The 16,505-nt window shown below is 39.4% G+C and overlaps 1 protein-coding gene across 2 annotated transcripts in view; it reads left to right on the forward strand.

The window, feature by feature from the left end:
- Positions 1 to 16,505, forward strand: part of CUNH4orf45 (chromosome unknown C4orf45 homolog) — a 140,487-nt gene that overhangs the window by 105,567 nt on the left and 18,415 nt on the right. The window contains exon 1 of one of the 2 annotated variants that reach the window (XM_037737599.1): positions 6,536 to 6,698. The exons of the other annotated variant lie outside the window; for it this stretch is intronic. Within the exon in view, the coding sequence (XP_037593527.1) occupies positions 6,547 to 6,698 (152 nt within the window). The 5' untranslated portion in view covers positions 6,536 to 6,546. Of the gene's footprint in view, positions 1 to 6,535; positions 6,699 to 16,505 lie in introns of those variants that run through there. 2 annotated transcript variants of the gene reach the window in all.

The raw sequence follows: 16,505 nt of genomic DNA on the forward strand, positions 1-16,505 counted from the left end.
TCCCAAATAGCTGGGATTATAGGCGCCCGCCACCACACTCAGCTAATTTTTGTATTTTTAGTAGAGGTGGGGTTTTACCATGTTAGCCAGGCTGGTTTTGAATCCCTGACCTCAAGTGATCTGCCCGCCTCAGCCTCCCAAAGTGCTGGGATTACAGGCATGAGCCAGAGCGCCCGACCAGGATTACCTGTTTGTGCTGACACGGTGCCTGATGCTGGGTTTGGATACTTAACAAAGTTTAACAACTGGGTGCAAAGCCTGTTAACATCGGGGGGATCTTAGAGGGTGCAGTGGAAACGTATTTTCTGGGAGTCTAAACTTTGAGTAGGGATTAGGAAGGCTGAGTAAGTTCACCTGAGCTTGAAGGAAGGGTAAGAGTTAGCTTCTAGAAGTGCTGGATTTTGAGTCCAAGATGATGCTATTTTAGAGATGGAACTTCACACATTCAGACACATTAACTTGGAGCACAATTACGACACATTGGACAATAAAAACTTTTCACTTTTAGTTTCTAATCAATATGTAAAGATGGCAGGGTTTATGCAGTATGCTGTGGCTTGTTTCTGCCTAGCAGCCTAAAGGCTAACTCATTAAAATTCAAGGATGAATTACATGGTGGGTGGCAGAACAAATGTATTCTTCACTGAGCTGAGCTAGGACCTTCGAGACAGTTTCTCCCAGAACCAAAGTCACTCTTTGCAGCTGTTCAGTAAGACATGATTCAAATATCACCTCCTCCTCCAAATCTACCATGACTCCACCATCTCTTAATCTGCATTAGACCCATATGGTAATGAGAGCAATAAGAAAAAAAAAAATAGAGCAATGCTGGTTCCATCCTTGATTTTTCTTTGGAACCAGGTACATATCTCACCTAGTTATAAAATAAATTAATTTAAATATTGATTTTTTTAAAAAAAAGCTAAATATGTTTCTAGTTGATGGTGTAATTCACAGAGAATAATTATTCTAAGAGATTTAAAGCATAATAATTTGAATAGAAATCTCTGTTTTGTTTTTTGAGACACAGGGTCTTTCTCTGTCACTCAGCCTAGAGGGCAGTGATGTGATCATAGCTCACTGCAACCTTGAACTCCGGGCTCAAACAATCCTCCTGACAGAGCCTCCCAAGTAGCTGAGATATTATAGGCAGGCACCACCACAGCCAGCTAATTTTTAAAATTTTTGTGTAGATGCAGAGTCACACTATGTTTCCCAGGCTTGTCTGGACTTCCTGGCCTCAAGAAATCCTCCCAACTCAGCCACACAAAAAGTATAAATCTCTAATGGGGTATACCCAAAGAACAAAAAGAACAGCAGAAATCTTGGTAGAAGTGTTCATATTGTTACTCAGATTCTGTTGTGGGTATATTGTGGGATAAAACAAATGATCAATCATGTGATGTTCTTATTCAATCATTCCTGGTTTGGTTAAGTGCCAGCATTCTTAGAGTGGGAGAGAGAAAATGCAGATGTTAACATAAAATAACTGAAAAACAAACCCTGAATTTGATTGGAAGATTATATATGTCTCTCTGTCTATCTGTATGTATGCACTTGCATTTTTTACTGGCTCTATTCTCTGTAAAGTCCTAGACATAGAGATCAACTCATTAGCTGTGATGTCTCCCAGTACTCAGATTCTTCAAATACCTTTTCCCCTGAAAGAAATTGGTGCTTCTTGAAGAAATGGCTGATTCTGGATCTGGAGAAGGAAATGAAAAAGATGAACCTAGAACATCCTGCCATATCAGGCAAAGTCATCAAAGACTACTATAATCCTGTCTGAGGGACTTAGGAGCGAAACCTGCAGAAGATTTCTTCTGGCCAACAAAATAGTGGCAATAGCTGCAATGGATCAATACACATCATATGTTACATATCCATGGAATGACTCCATAGCATTCATGAGTCCATGTTAAACTGGTCACAGTATTTTAAAACCAACTCATTATTTTGAAAATGGTAAATAAGAAGAAAGAAACATGAATTCCACCTTTGCAATACACTACTACATAACCAAGTTGAAAATAAAATGACTTCAAAAAAAATCAAGTAATTCAGCTAAAAAAAACAAAAAAGAAGGAACAACAGAATTAGGACATCACCACTTTGCAAACCCTGATAAATCAATGAATCTAAGAACTGAAAAAGGCTGCCAAAATCACAAAAAGAGTGATGATGAGATATTTAGTGCTTCTTGGTGGAAAAAAAACCGCCTAGGGAGTAGGTGTTATGGGACTAATTGTTTCCTTCTCCAAGTTCATATGGTGGACTTTGAACTCCCAGTACCTCAGAATGTGACTCTGTATGGAGACAGGGCCTTGAAATCAAGTTAAAATGAGGTCATTGTGGTGGGCCCTAATCTCTTCTAAAGGTGGGATCATAGGAAGAGGAAATTTGGACAGGTACAGAGAGAGAACCATGTAAAGACACAGGGAGAACATGGCCATGCACAAGCTAAGGAGAGAGGCCTCAGGAGAAACGAACTCTGGGGACACCTTGATCTTGGACTTCTAGCTTCAAGAATTGTAAGAAAATTCATTTCTATTGTTTAAGCCACCCTGTCTATGGTACTTGGTTATGTCCACCCTAACAAACTAGGTAGTCTTGCCCCTCAAAACCCAACTCATGCCCCCCAAAACCCAATATATATGATGGGATGGGGATTAGTAAGTAGGATAGAGATGAAATAAGATTGTCTATATATGGATAACTTTTGAAGTTGAGTAATTAGTTCTGTGGATCTTTATGCTATTTTGTCTTTTTTCTGTATATTTAAAATTTGCAAAGTAACTAAAATAAGTTGTATCAACTTTATTCTTAGTTAATAAATGTCACGATTTGCCATCTGGATAGACAAACTTTTCCAAAACTAAACTGAGTCAATACTGCTATACTCTCCAAAAGAAACTTCACTCCAATTGCTACCAATCAGCTCACAGAAACACTGTCCTCCTTCCTTCCCTGTGTTGTCCTCTAATGTATAAATTAGCAAGTGATGCCAAGGAAGCGCCAGTATGAAGAGAAGCTAGACTTGGATTAGTTTCAGAAGCCCCAAGCTGCTGGAATTGGCAGACCTTCCTGAATGTCTTACATAAAATCTCCACCTCTCTGGGAGCATCAGGAATTACACTCAACTCTTCTAATAGGTAGCCCTAGATGATCTAATAGACCGCATTTCTGGTAAGATTTTGGACAGCTGCCTCTGGGGCTGTGTGCATGAGAAAGCCTGATGTGATCATTACTCCATATAAATCATTTAAAAATACTGAACGAAAATCAATAAACACTCTGTGTATTTCTACATCATGGACAAACTCTTGGCAACAGTAACATTTTGCAGTATGTTATTCTGCCCAGGAAGACAACATGCTTGATTTAGAGTGTGTGGCTGGTGTAACTAGAAGCCCAGCTGGAGCTCATAAGGGCAACCAGCAATGTTGGTGATATCACTATGGCAAGGATGGCATTTTTCACATTCTGGAGCTTGGGGAAGGCAATTTGGCAAATTAGTGAAAAAGTGTTCATTTAGGGTAATGTAAGACCTTTCTTGTTTCAATTAATTCTTTGGAATAGTGGTAGAATATTTAACAAGGCTTTCAAGTAAAGTGGTTGTGTTTTCTATGAAATTGAAGCAATAAATCAAACCAAAATAGTCACAACCTGAGGTTTGAAGCATATGGTGCATGTAATTTTGCTGAACTGCATAATCTTTTTGATGCTTTCCTTACAGAAGAGAGCCCTAGAGAGTGGGCTTTTCCTTCTTAAAGGAAAAATAAATATGTTTATACTTTGTTATGCCTTTCCGCCTTTTAACAATGGCATTCGAGCAATATTAATATGTCTGAAACAGGTATAATGGCAATTTGGGATGACATCTCTCATGCTTTCTCAAATACTTCTTTAGGGAGTGACTTAGTTTTGATCTCAAGACAGTATAGGTATCATACTAGTGTGGGATCATCCAATTTTGTTTAGAAACTTAATTCTGTCCCATTTTTGCAAAATAGTTTTGTCCATAGATACTCAGACCCATTTCATAAATTCATCTTTGAATTGTTAATGACCATAAACATTGTTGCTATCTTGGGAGGGTAGAAACTCTTGAGCAAGAATAAAAGATTTAAGCTGGTTTAAAAAATTAATGTTCACATTTCATTATGAACAACTGATTATCCTTGGAAGTTTATTGCCATCAAATAATCTTTCAGTACCCATTTCACTCATGTACAGGTATAGCAGTAAATCAGCTATTGTTTATGCATATACTAATGTTTGTGTCTTTTGCCATGAGTCTGTATTACATAGACTTTTCACTTTCTTTGTGGGTTCCCAGAGGACCTGGTACATGGCTGAACACGTAGTTGGTGTTTGCTCAATAACTTTGGTGAAGACAATGTCTAAAGTTTGGAGAAACAGATGGAAAGGTTCTGGATCCTTATTGTCCTGATTAATCAGTTGAATGTTACTTTGGACCTTTATTTTAAACAGGATGTTAACATTCAGAAGTAGAACCTCAATTTTCCCAGCATCCAGAAGACTGCAAATAAAACAAATAACCATGACCCATGCCTACTAGATAAATCTTTGTAAGCTCCTGTGGATTTTGATCACTAAAATTTTGCTGCTTTTTATAAGCCCCTTTCTGTTGCACTTACCAAGAATCTCCCAAGCATCAACTATCCTTGGGTAAACTCCATTAACGTTTAATTTTTTCTCTATTAATAATAGCTAAAATGGTTGTATATTCATTCATTCATCCAAATACAAAGATAAAATTTTGTATTTGTTCATTCAAATATAAAATATAAAGATGACTTCCTGTTTTTAATCATCTCCATGACAGTTATTGATCTAGTATTAAATAAACGTTCTCCCAGAGGATTAAGATTAAATGTTTTGCAATTAAGATACATTATGCATGATTCTGGGCCAGCAGGGAGAAAAGGAAGATCAATGTGTGAGAAATAAGGTTGGATCAGCTCAGTGATGATATGTCTAAAATGGACCTATAGTATCGGTTTACCCTGTTCCTCCTTTGTGGTATGACCCTTCAAACTATGCTCTCTCAAGGACAGCTGATCATGTCTTATAGTACCCTTCCTAGCTGTGTGTACTGAGGCCTGGTCTCCAGTTCTGGAATAAAAGGGAGCACAGAAGGGTAAAAGGGAGTATTTTCTTAGGCAGCCAGGGTCACTGAAATCATACCACATATGTGGCTGTATGTGTCAGCAGTAACACCCACCACACCTATGCAGCCCTTTAAAGTCCTAATTGTGATTCCCTGGAAGATTCTGTCTGTAGGTGTGGACTACACCATCACACACAAAAAAGATCTTTAAAGAGCAGAGGTCTTGTTTTCCTGCAAATGTTCCAAAGAGAAAATAACAGGGAAAGAAGGCTTGTTCTCCCAGAAAGCACAGATCCTGCCAAATGGTTTCTAAATGTGTTTCTCAAAAATTTCCATGTGCCATCAATGGCTTTTTAGTACTTTTGGAAATGGAAGGAGCAGAAAATCGGTACCACTGTGAGAAAGCAAACATTGAAGGAAACCAGCTTGCTGAGAAAACAGGTAGTCATGCTTTGAAGTCACAGCACAGATATGGCACCAGACCTCTTCATAAGCTTGAAATACACGAGTACACAGAGTTACAGCACATTCTGATGCTGCAAGGAAAATGCTGAAGTCCCAAAGGGAGGTTCCACATCGCTTCTCTATTTGAAACTCAAGTGAATGACTCTTTCTGGCATTTATATTAGGCAACTAGACTAACTCCCTGGAACTTAAACAAACAGTAATTTTCTTCTTTAATCTTGGAATCCAAAAAGACAGTAATTTAACCACTTATTAGAACTATTTTTAGTCAACCAGAGAATATCCAGAAGAGGTGGGCCTGAATGCCAAAGAGAAGAATATAAGGATTGTTCCTGGGCAGGACTGAAGCTGGGTGGCCAGTTATCCAGAATAACCATCTGGTTTCATCCACTCCAGTCAACATGTTTATTCAGGCTGCTTATTTTGTCAACATACCAAGAGTTCATTGAATTGTTTGGTCATGAATCAAAGTGGCTGACATGGATGCTACTGTGGGCCCAGTTTGAGTCACAAGAAGGTGGAAGACTGAAGACCCAGCTCAGCAGCATTCTCAGAGGGTCCCTTCTTCAACAGTCTGGAGTGTTTTCTCTGGCAAAAGAGTGAAAATGAAAGTCGAGTTTGTCCCACTGGTTTTAGACAGTTACACAAGCAAGGCACAACCAGTCCTTTCCTCACTGAAGGCTGACGCCTATTTTATCTTCTCGCTCCATTTCCCTGCTGCTTAGGCTGCTAGGAAAATTTTGGTCATTTCTCAAATAACCAACAATTTTTAAGGAAAATTTAAATACGTTTTGTTATTTAAAATCAGTTCCACCACACTCCAAACCCTTTATCATGTGCAGTCACAATTTCTGTCGCCAGAGATAGAAAAAACGCTTTTTTTTGGTATCACTATAGAAGCAAGCAAAATTGTCTGAAAATGTGATCTATGTCAGGAATTCTGCTAGATGCTGAAGATACAAAAACATAAGGAACAATTCCTTCCCTTTATCGCAGATTTACTGAGGGCAGGAGTCAACATGACAACCCTAAGTGTCACCGGTATGAACAATGGTCTGTGGGGAAGACAGGAGGGAATCTTTCTGTCCCAGTGCTGCAGGTGGGTAGATACTGAGGGATGCTTTGTGGGACAGGTAACACTTCAGCTGCATTTTCAAGGCTGTGTGGGAAATTAAAAGAAGAGTGTGGAGGTAGGGGCAGGAAAGGAATTCCAGCCATATGGAATTGCATAAACCAAAGCACGAAAGAGTGAACCATCGTGATGTCTTCAGGGAATGGCTGGTTGTCTGGCATGGATAAAACACGGGGTATTGTTTTGAAAGTGTGGTGGGAAGCAAAGATGAAATTGCAGCACAGGGAACAGACTGTGTAGTGTTTTAAATTCCACACTGAAGATTTTGTGCTTAATTTCAATAGGCCATGAGCTATTGTTTTAAATTGTTTAAGTAAGGAAGCGATATAATCAAATCATATGTTAGAAAGAATATCTGATATATAATAAGTATAGAAAACTGCTGAATGAATGGCGCTAAGGAGGGAGAGTCCGAGGGAGATAAGTGATAACTACAATCATCCTGGTGATGGGAGCCTGAATTAGAGAGCTGGGGGTGGTGGGATAGCTTAAAGAAAGACTCAGTGGGACTTGGCAACTAACTAAGTGTGGAGGAATGGAGGAGAAGTAAAAATGAAAGCTAATTCTGATATGTCTGTCTTGGGTGGCAGAGTATATGGTGATATCATTGACCAAAATAGGGAACACAGAAAGGAGAGAGTATTTTGAGGGGTGACAGGTGGGTAGAGAAAGCAGAGAGATGGGGAGATAAGCTGAGAGGCAGCATTCTACAATATACAGCTAACATGTATAAATTTTTACTATGGGTCAAACACCATTTTAAATGCTTTGTAAGTATTAACTCATTTAATCCTCATAAAGAGTAGTATCACAGTATTGTTCCTATTTTATTTTTGAGACTGAGTCTTGCTGTGTCACCCAGGCTGGAGTGCAGGGGGGTGATCTTTGTTCACTACAACCTCCTCTTCCTGGGTTGAAGCAATTCTCATGCCTCAGCTTACTGAGTGGCTGGGATTACAGGCACTCACCCTCACACCCGGCTAATTTTTTTTATTTTTTGGAGAGATTGGGTTTCACCATGTTAGCCAGGCTGGTCTTGAACGCCTGACCTCTAGTGATTCACCCACCTAGGCCTCCCAAAGTGCTGGGATTACAGGCATGAACCACTGTACCTAGCCTGTTCCTGTTTTATAGATGAGATAATTGCATAGGTTTGGAAGGCAACAACTCTTGAATTCAAGTCCCAGCTTTCCTGCTTTTTAGCAGTATGATCTTGAGTATGTAAAAAAATGGGTAATAACTATTATACAAAATTATTATAAAGATTAGAGATAATACATATAAACCAACTGGCATAGTGTTTGTAACCTCATACGTCTCAATATATACTAGAAAATATTATTATTATCAGCGATGAGATATCCTTGTGGTAGGTCCAGTAAAAAGTCAGGCATTTGTGTCTAGATTGTAAGAACTGAAAGTAAAATATTTAAACATCAATATGTTGATGTTCGTTGGATCCTTGGATGTAAATTCTATTCCCTGGCTTGGAGGTGAGTGGCAGTGTATGAAGAGATAAGAATTGAGGGTAGAAATCTAGAAAATACCAATGGCAAAGGAGCAGGAAGAGTAAAAGATTCTTCCAAAAGAAATATAGATGAAATAATATTAGAAGTAAGAACAAGCTCAAGAGCAAAGGGTTTCTAAGAAGAAGGCAATATCGACAACCACAAATGCTTCTGGGAAGCCATACTGGAAAATCTAAAAAGAGATGATTTGATCTGACAGATACAAAAGAGGTTGCAGTTGGCGGGGGTAAGAACCATTACAGTGAAGTAATGGCAACCCAAGGCACAATTTCAGCAGATGAAGGAGAAGTAAATGAAGAAGTAGAAACAAAAGAACAGGAAGTTTTTCCTTTAAATAGTGAGTCTCCATTTCATTTGACAGTGATTCAGTTTGGAAAGCACTTCAGGAATGGTGGACTAAGGACCTCCGAAAATATGCTCCTCTAAAAAGGAAATAAGAACACTGGCAAAAATCATCAGAATCACCTTCTTAGAAACACAGGAGGCCAGGCACAGTGGTTTATGCCTGTAATCCCAGCACTTTGGGAGGCTGAGGCGGGTGAATCACTTGAGGTCAGGAGTTCAAGACCAGACTAGCCAACATGGTGAAACCTGTCTCTACTAAAAATACAAAAATTAGCTGGGTGTGCTGGTGTACTCCTATAATCCCAGCTACCTGGGAGGCTGAGGCAGGAGAATCGCTTGAACCCGGGAGATGGAGGTTGCAGTGAGCCGAGATCACACCATTGCACTCCAGCCTGGCAACAGACTGAGACTCCATCTCAAATAAATAAATATATAACAAAAAAACCCCTGGGAATGAACCAAATGCTTGCAGCAATTCTTGGAGCATTTATTTGAGAAACATGGCCGAATCTTGGTAATAGTGATTTTTGTGGCATCTGAAATTACGCTATTCTCATCTCTCTTCCTAGCTCCATGGCAGCCTTAAAAACCAACAGCCTGACATCCATGGAAACTGTAAACATCAATAGCTTACAGTCACTGGAAGTTGAACACAGATTTGAAGCTCTTTGAGAAGCCCTGTACCCAAAGACAGGTCATATTTGACATGTCTTGAAATCTTTTGAAAAACTTTATTCTCAGGGCTTGTTTTTATCTGACCTGACTGTGTGAACAGCTCTATCCCCAGGGCATTTGCCAAAAGCAAAAAATTAAGACACCCAGAGAAATTAGAAAGAATGGCCCATACACAGGGTAAAAAAGCAGTCAATAGAAACTATCTCCAAGGAAACTGAAACGTTGGATTCACCAAACAAAAACTTTGTTTATTTATCTATCTATTTATTTATTTATTTATTTGAGACAGAGTATTGCTTTTTCATCTAGGCTGGAGAGCAGTGGTGTGATCTTGACTCACTGCAACCTCTGCCTCTTGGGTTCAAGCAATTCTCCTGCCTCAGCCTCCTGAGTAGCTGGGATTGCAGGTGCCCACCTCTGTGCCCGGCTGATTTTTATATTTTTCATAGATATGGGGTTTCACCATGTTGGTCAGGCTGGTCTTGAATTTCTGACCTCAAGTGATTCAACTGCCTCAGCCTCCCAAAATACTGGGATTACAGGCATGAGTCACTATGCCCGGATCTGACATACGATTCTTGAAACTGTTTAGTGTTAAGACTTTTAATTGTCTTCCTTAAAAGAACACTGCACAAACAGATATATTATTTCTTTATGGAAAGAAAAATTGTACCTGGTATTTCTACCTGAAGCCAGGCTGTTCTTGAACTCCTAGCCTCAATCTGTCCACCCACCTCAGCCTCCCAAAGTGCCAGGATTATAGCCATGAGCCACTATGCCCCGCCCAGACAAAGACTTTAAATCAGCTATTATAAATATGTTCAAATCACTAAAGGAACCATATCTAAAGAATTAAAGGAAAGTATGAAAATATTTTATCAAGCAGAGAATATCAATAACAAGATAGCAATCATTTAAAAAATTCTGAAGTTGCTAGGTCACACCTATAATTCCAGCACTTTGGGAGGCCAAGGTGGGCAGATCACTTGAGGTCAAGAGTTTGAGAACAGCTTAGCCAACATGGTGAAACCCCATCCCTACTAAAAATACAAATGTCAGCAGGACGTGGTGGCATGTGCCTGTAGTCCCAACTACTTGGGACGCTGAGGCACAAGAATCACCTGAGTCTGGGAGGCGGAGGTTGCAGTGACATTGGGCCACAGCTCTCCAGCCTGGGCAAAAGAGTCAGACCCTGTCTAAAAATAATAATAATAATAATAAATTCTGGGCCATGCACAGTGGCTCACACCTGTAATCCCAGCACTTTGAGAGGCCAAGGCGGGCAGATCACCTTAGGTCAAGAGTTCAAGACCAGCCTGGGCAACATGGTGAAACCCTGTCTCTACTAAAAATACAAAAATTAGCTGGGCATAGTGGCAGTGCCTCTAGTCGCAGCTGCTTGGGAGGCTGAAGCATGAGAATTGCTTGAACCCAGGAGACAGAGGTTGTAGTGAACAGAGATCATGCCACTGCATTCCAGCCCTGGTGACAGAATGAGACCCCACTTATAAAATTCTGGAGTTGAAAAGTATAATAAAAAATAAGGAATTTACTAAATTTTCTAGAGGAACTCAAGAGGAGATTTGTACTGTTCAAAAGTAATCAGTGAACTCGAATATAGGTCAATTGAAATTATTCCAGTCTAAGTGACTCCCCCCCAAAAAAATGAAGAAAAATGAACAGTGCCTCTGAGACAGGAGGACATCATCAAGTGTGCCAACGTAGCAAAATGGTAATCCCAGAAGTAGAGCGAGAAAGGGGAAGAAAGACTATATGAAGAAATGATAGCCAAAACTTCCCAGATTTGATGAAAAACAGTAATCTATATGTTCAAGAGGTTTAACAAACTCTGAGTAAGATAAGCTCAAAGACTCATCATAGTCAAACTGTTTAAAGACAGAGAATCTGGAAAGTAGAAAATGAAAAGTGACTATCATATAAATAAGAGATCCTTAGTAAAGCCTGGGCACCGTGGCTCATGACTCTAATCCCAGTGTTTTGGGAGGCCAGCACAGAAGGATTGCTTGAGGCCAGGCCTGGCCAGGAATTTGAGACCAGCCTGGGCAATGTAGTCAGACCTCATCTCTATCCAAATAAAAATAAAAACTTTAGCTGGGTATAGTAGTGCATGAATACTCAGGAGGCTAAGGTAGAAGGATTACTTGAGTCCAGGAGCTCAAAGCTGCAGTGAGCTATGATCCCACCACTACATTCCTGGGTGACAGTCTCTTAAAAAAAGCCAGGTATGGTAGCTCATCCCTGTAATCACAGCACTTTGGGAGGCTAAGACAGGTGGATCCCTTGGCCCCAGGAGTTTAGGACCAGCCTGGCAACATGATGAAACTCTGTCACTGTAACAAATACAGAAATTAGGCAAAGTAGTGTACACCTGTAGTTCTAGCTATTTGGGAGGCTGCGGTGGGGAGGATTGCTTGAACATGGGAGGTGAAGGCTTCACTGAGCTGTGATTGTACCACTGCATTCCAGCCTAGGTGACAGAGTGAGACTTTTTTTTAACTCAGAGCAAGAGAAAAAGAGAGAGAGAGAGAGAGATCCTCAATAAGATTAACATGAATTATCAGCAGAAACCATGGAAGCCAGAAAGCAAGAGGATGACATATTCAAAGTGTTAAAAGAAAGACTGTCAGCCAAGAATTCTATGTACACAGCAATTTGTAGTATGCAGCAGTACTATGCTTCAAAAATGAAAAGGATGTTCTCAGATAAACAAAAAGGAGAAATTTTCTCACTAGCAGATCTTCCCTGCAAGAAATGTTAAAGAGAAGATTTCAGACTAAAATGAAAGGACCATACACATGAACTCAAATCCACATAAAGAAATAAAGAGCACTGGTAAAGGGCACTGGTAACTACATAGGTATGTTATAAAGTCAATATTAATATATTTTTGATTTGTAACTTCTCTTTTCTCCTATGTGATTTCAAAGATAACTACATAAAACAGTAATTATAAAATTACATTGAAAGGCTTATAATTTAGAAAAATGTAATTTGTCTGAAACTAATAGCAAAGGAAGAAAGAGGAAATGGAGTTATACTGAAGCAAAATTTTTCATATGATGGAAATTAAGTTGGTATTAATCCTAACTAACTATATTATTTTGAAATAAGGTATTAATAATAATCCCCAGGCCAGTCAATAAGAAAGTAACTCAAAATCACATACTAAAAGATACAACAACGAAATTAAAATAGTGTACTATTTAAATGAAATGCTAGGCTAAAATGATAAAAAATATCTATTTACCATGAAAGAAAGCATGAAGAAATTGAGAAACAAAAAATATTTGAGACTTATAGAAAACAAATATCAAAATAACAGATATAAATCCTACCAAATCAATGACTATGACTATATTAAGTGCAAATGGACTAAACAATCCAATTAAAAGTCAAACATTGTGCTGGGTTTGGTGGCATATGCCTATAATCCCATCACTTTTGGAGGCCAAGGCAGGAAGACTGCTTGGGGACAGGAGCTTGAGACCAGACTGGGTAATAGAGTGAGGCCCCATCTCTACAAAAAGAATTTTTTTTTTTAAGTAACCAGGCATGGTGGCATGCACCTGTAGTCCCAGCTACTCGAGACTGAGGTGGCAAGATCACTTGAGCCCATTCCTTTTTGTAACATTTTTCACGACTTTCACAGACAATCTTCAACATGCCTTAACTTTCTTACTTTGTTTTATAGCTGCCTTTATTAAAGGTACATTCTTCTATCTACAACTTTCTTAATATTTCTTTCTCTTCTTCCTATTTTCTCTCTCTCCTTTGTCTTACCCTTTGTGTCTTTCTCTGATCTCTGTCTCTTCCAGTTTCTCTCTTATTCTTTCCTTCTATTTGTCTCTATAATCTTTGTTTCTGTCCAAATCTTTTTTCTGCCAGACTCATAGAGTCTTTTCCTTAAGTCTCTATTTCATATGTGCTCTTTCTTTCTCTGGTTCTCCACATCTCCGTTTCCTCTGCTTTCTATTTCTGATTTATTTTCTTACTTTGTCCCTCTTCTAGTTTCTCTTTCCTCTCTGCTGGTCTTTCCCTTGCTGTATATTAAATGCTTTGGTAAGATTCTGTGTTTTGGCCAGGTACAGTGGCTCGTGCCTATAATCCCAGGACTTTGGGAAGCTGACGTGGGCAAATCACCTGAGGTCAGGAGTTTGAGACCAGCTTGACCAACATGGAGAAATGCTGTCTTTCCTAAAAATACAAAATTAGGTGTGCTGGTGCATGCCTGTAATCCCAGCTACTTGGGACGTTGAGGCAGGAGAATCACTTGAACCTGGGAGGCAGAAGTTGCGATAAGCTGAGATTGCACCATTGCACTCCAGCCTGGGCAAGAAGAGTGAAACTCCATCTCAAAAAAAAAAAAAGATTCTGGATTTGGGGTATTGACTCTTTAATTTCTTTAATTATAATTCCTTAAGGTCCTGTATATTCCAATGGGGATTTCTTACCTATTTTTAACCTTTAAGACACCTCAACTAGAGAATACTTTACTGACCCTGTGGCTTCTCTTTCCTTGGTATTTCCAAGGAATACTTCACCATCTTCTCTGTGGCTTTTCTTACCTATTCCTGTTTTTAGAAACAGCCCCCATACTGGGTGCCAGTTAGACTTAACCCCTCTTGACCAGAGGTTTCTTGCCTACCCTGTTTTTCAGAGGCTTGTCCTTTTTTTTTGCAGGGAGAATTCTAACTATCCCCTCCCCACTTCTGGAGGTCTCTGTCACTCCTTTCCCTTTGTTTCACCCTCTCTGGCCTTTAAGCTGTATGAAACGATCACAGAACTTTCAGGTCCATTTGTTTTGCCCTGTCTGGCCTCTAGGCTGTATGAAACAATCACAGATCTTGCAGAGAAGAGCCACTCACATAGAACTCACACATGGACACCCACACTCAACCTCCAGAATTTTGACCACCAAGGAAGTACTTTGTCATCCCCTTGTGACATTTCCTACCTTGGTCTGTGCACAGAGTTGCCTGGTCAATGCAACACTGCAAGCCTTTTCCCCATGCTGCTGAGTTTGAGTTTATTCCTTGCAACAGGAGGGTCCTGAGTCCTTATTCCTGAGACCACCACAATGAGGCAGCAAGGCACATCTCCTCATGAAGGAGAACCAGAGTGTGCTCCCAGAGGGGAATGGGTCTCTGTATGGGCCACTGTTTTGTTAGAAATGCTTGTTCCTGGGTACCACAAGGAAAAATTAGCATTCAGACAAAATATTTTCTCATCAAGGCAATTTTACCTTCTGCAGAAAGGGTGTTACCTGTCAGCAGTCCTGCCATGAGAGCACACCGAACAAAGGAAAGGCAGGAATATTTATTCTTTACACATTGGGTCTTTACTGCTGTGTCCTATCTCCGTTGGTTGGAGCTGGACTTCAGTCTAAGCTAAACAAGATTGGCTAACAAACTTTCCTAAATAGGTAAAGGCAATGGAGAACAAAGGAAAAGAGGAAGTTGCTTACAAAAGGACTTAGAAAAATAATAACATTTCTGAATAAGGAGTGGGCATAGGCTGTGAGCTGGGACATGCCTGTGAGCATGTCCAGCACAAATATCTTGGTTAAAGTACAAGGACATAGAATGTACTTATTCCTTTACATCTAACAGGTACATAAAATAGAGTTAATAAAGAGTTACTAGCAGAAATAAGAAGGCTTTGAAGAAAGTTAGTCTTTAAAGGAAACTATTATTTCTAACATTTATTATTATTATTCTTAAGAAGGGAAACTGAAGAGGAACTTTTTACTTTCTACAACAATTGTGCTGGGTTGACTGGATATCCATCAACAAACTATAATATATTCATACAATGAAATATTATTTGGCCATAAAAAGGAATGTAGTACATTCTATGACATGGACAATTTTTGATATCATTATTCTAACTGAAAGACAATCACAAAAGGCCACATTTTGTATGATTCCATTTTATATATTTATATAAAATGTCCCCAATAGGTGAATGCATAGAGATAGTAGATTAGTTGTTGCTAGGGGCTGGAGGAAGGGGAGAATGGGGACTGAGTGTTAATAAATACGAAGTATCTTTTTGGGGATGGTGAAAATGTCTGAAATTATTAAGTGATGGAGATTGTATAATCTTTTGAATATTAGAAAACCCTACTTAATTGTTCACTTAAATGTGTGTGGGTTCAGTAGCATATGAATTATACCTCAATTTAAAAATGACCTAAAACATGATTAAGTAATATGATTGAACAATCTGGATCTAGTGATATAAAATCAATTTACTTAATCAGCAGATAAATACAATATCCTCTTCCAGACATTTGGGGATTTCTCAGAAATATCTCACCACCTTCTTCTCCCCTTCCCCAACAATATAGTCTTAGAGCTACTAGGTACAGCCTGGCAAAGTGACTGCCTGCCCCAAAGTGGGGAATTGGGGGACTGTGGTGGTCCAGAGCAGGGTGAGAAGGGGTCTGCTGGGGAGAGTATCCTGAGTTGGGATGTTGGGTTCCAAGTGGTGTGAGCAAGGCATACACAAGGCAGAGGGGGTGGCAGTAGCATTGGGAAATTGGTTATAGTAAAGGAGACAGATCAGGTAAGTAAATATGTAATAGGAATGGGAGCCATGTTTATCACTGTAGTAGAATAAATTTATAAATATGGCAAGGGAGAAAACTAGAGTTTTCAAAACAAAAATTAGTTTTGTCTAGGGGTGACACAGGAGCAGTGTCACCCCTAGAGCAATAAGAATGCTTAACATCGAGATCTTGGTTTCTAAATACCATTCTCCATGAAAAGGAACTAGAGTTCTGTATTAGTCTTTTTCCCACTGCTATAAAGATATACCTGAGACTGGGTCATTTATAAAGAAAGAGGTTTAATTGGCTCACGGTTCTGCAGGCTTTACAAGCTGCTGCTTCTGGGGAGGGCTCAGGAAACTTACAGTCATGGCTAAAGATGGAGGGAAAGCAGAAGCAGGTATGTCTTCCCATGGCCAACAGGAGAGAGAAAGAACAAAGGGGGAGGTGTTACACACTTTCTTTTCTTTCTTTCTTTCCCTCTTTCTTTTTCTTTCTTTCTTTCTTTCTTTTTTTTCTTTTCTTTCTTCTTTCTTTCTTTCTTCTTTCTTTCTTTCTCTCTCTCTCTTTCTTTCTTTCTTTTCTTCCTTTCCTTCTTTCTTTCCTTTCTTTTTTCTTTTCTTTCTTTCTCTTTCTTTCCTTTCTTTCTTCCCT

Source organism: Cebus imitator, unplaced genomic scaffold (assembly GCF_001604975.1).
Source record: "Cebus imitator isolate Cc_AM_T3 unplaced genomic scaffold, Cebus_imitator-1.0 Scaffold40, whole genome shotgun sequence".
NCBI classification, from domain to species: domain Eukaryota; kingdom Metazoa; phylum Chordata; class Mammalia; order Primates; family Cebidae; genus Cebus; species Cebus imitator.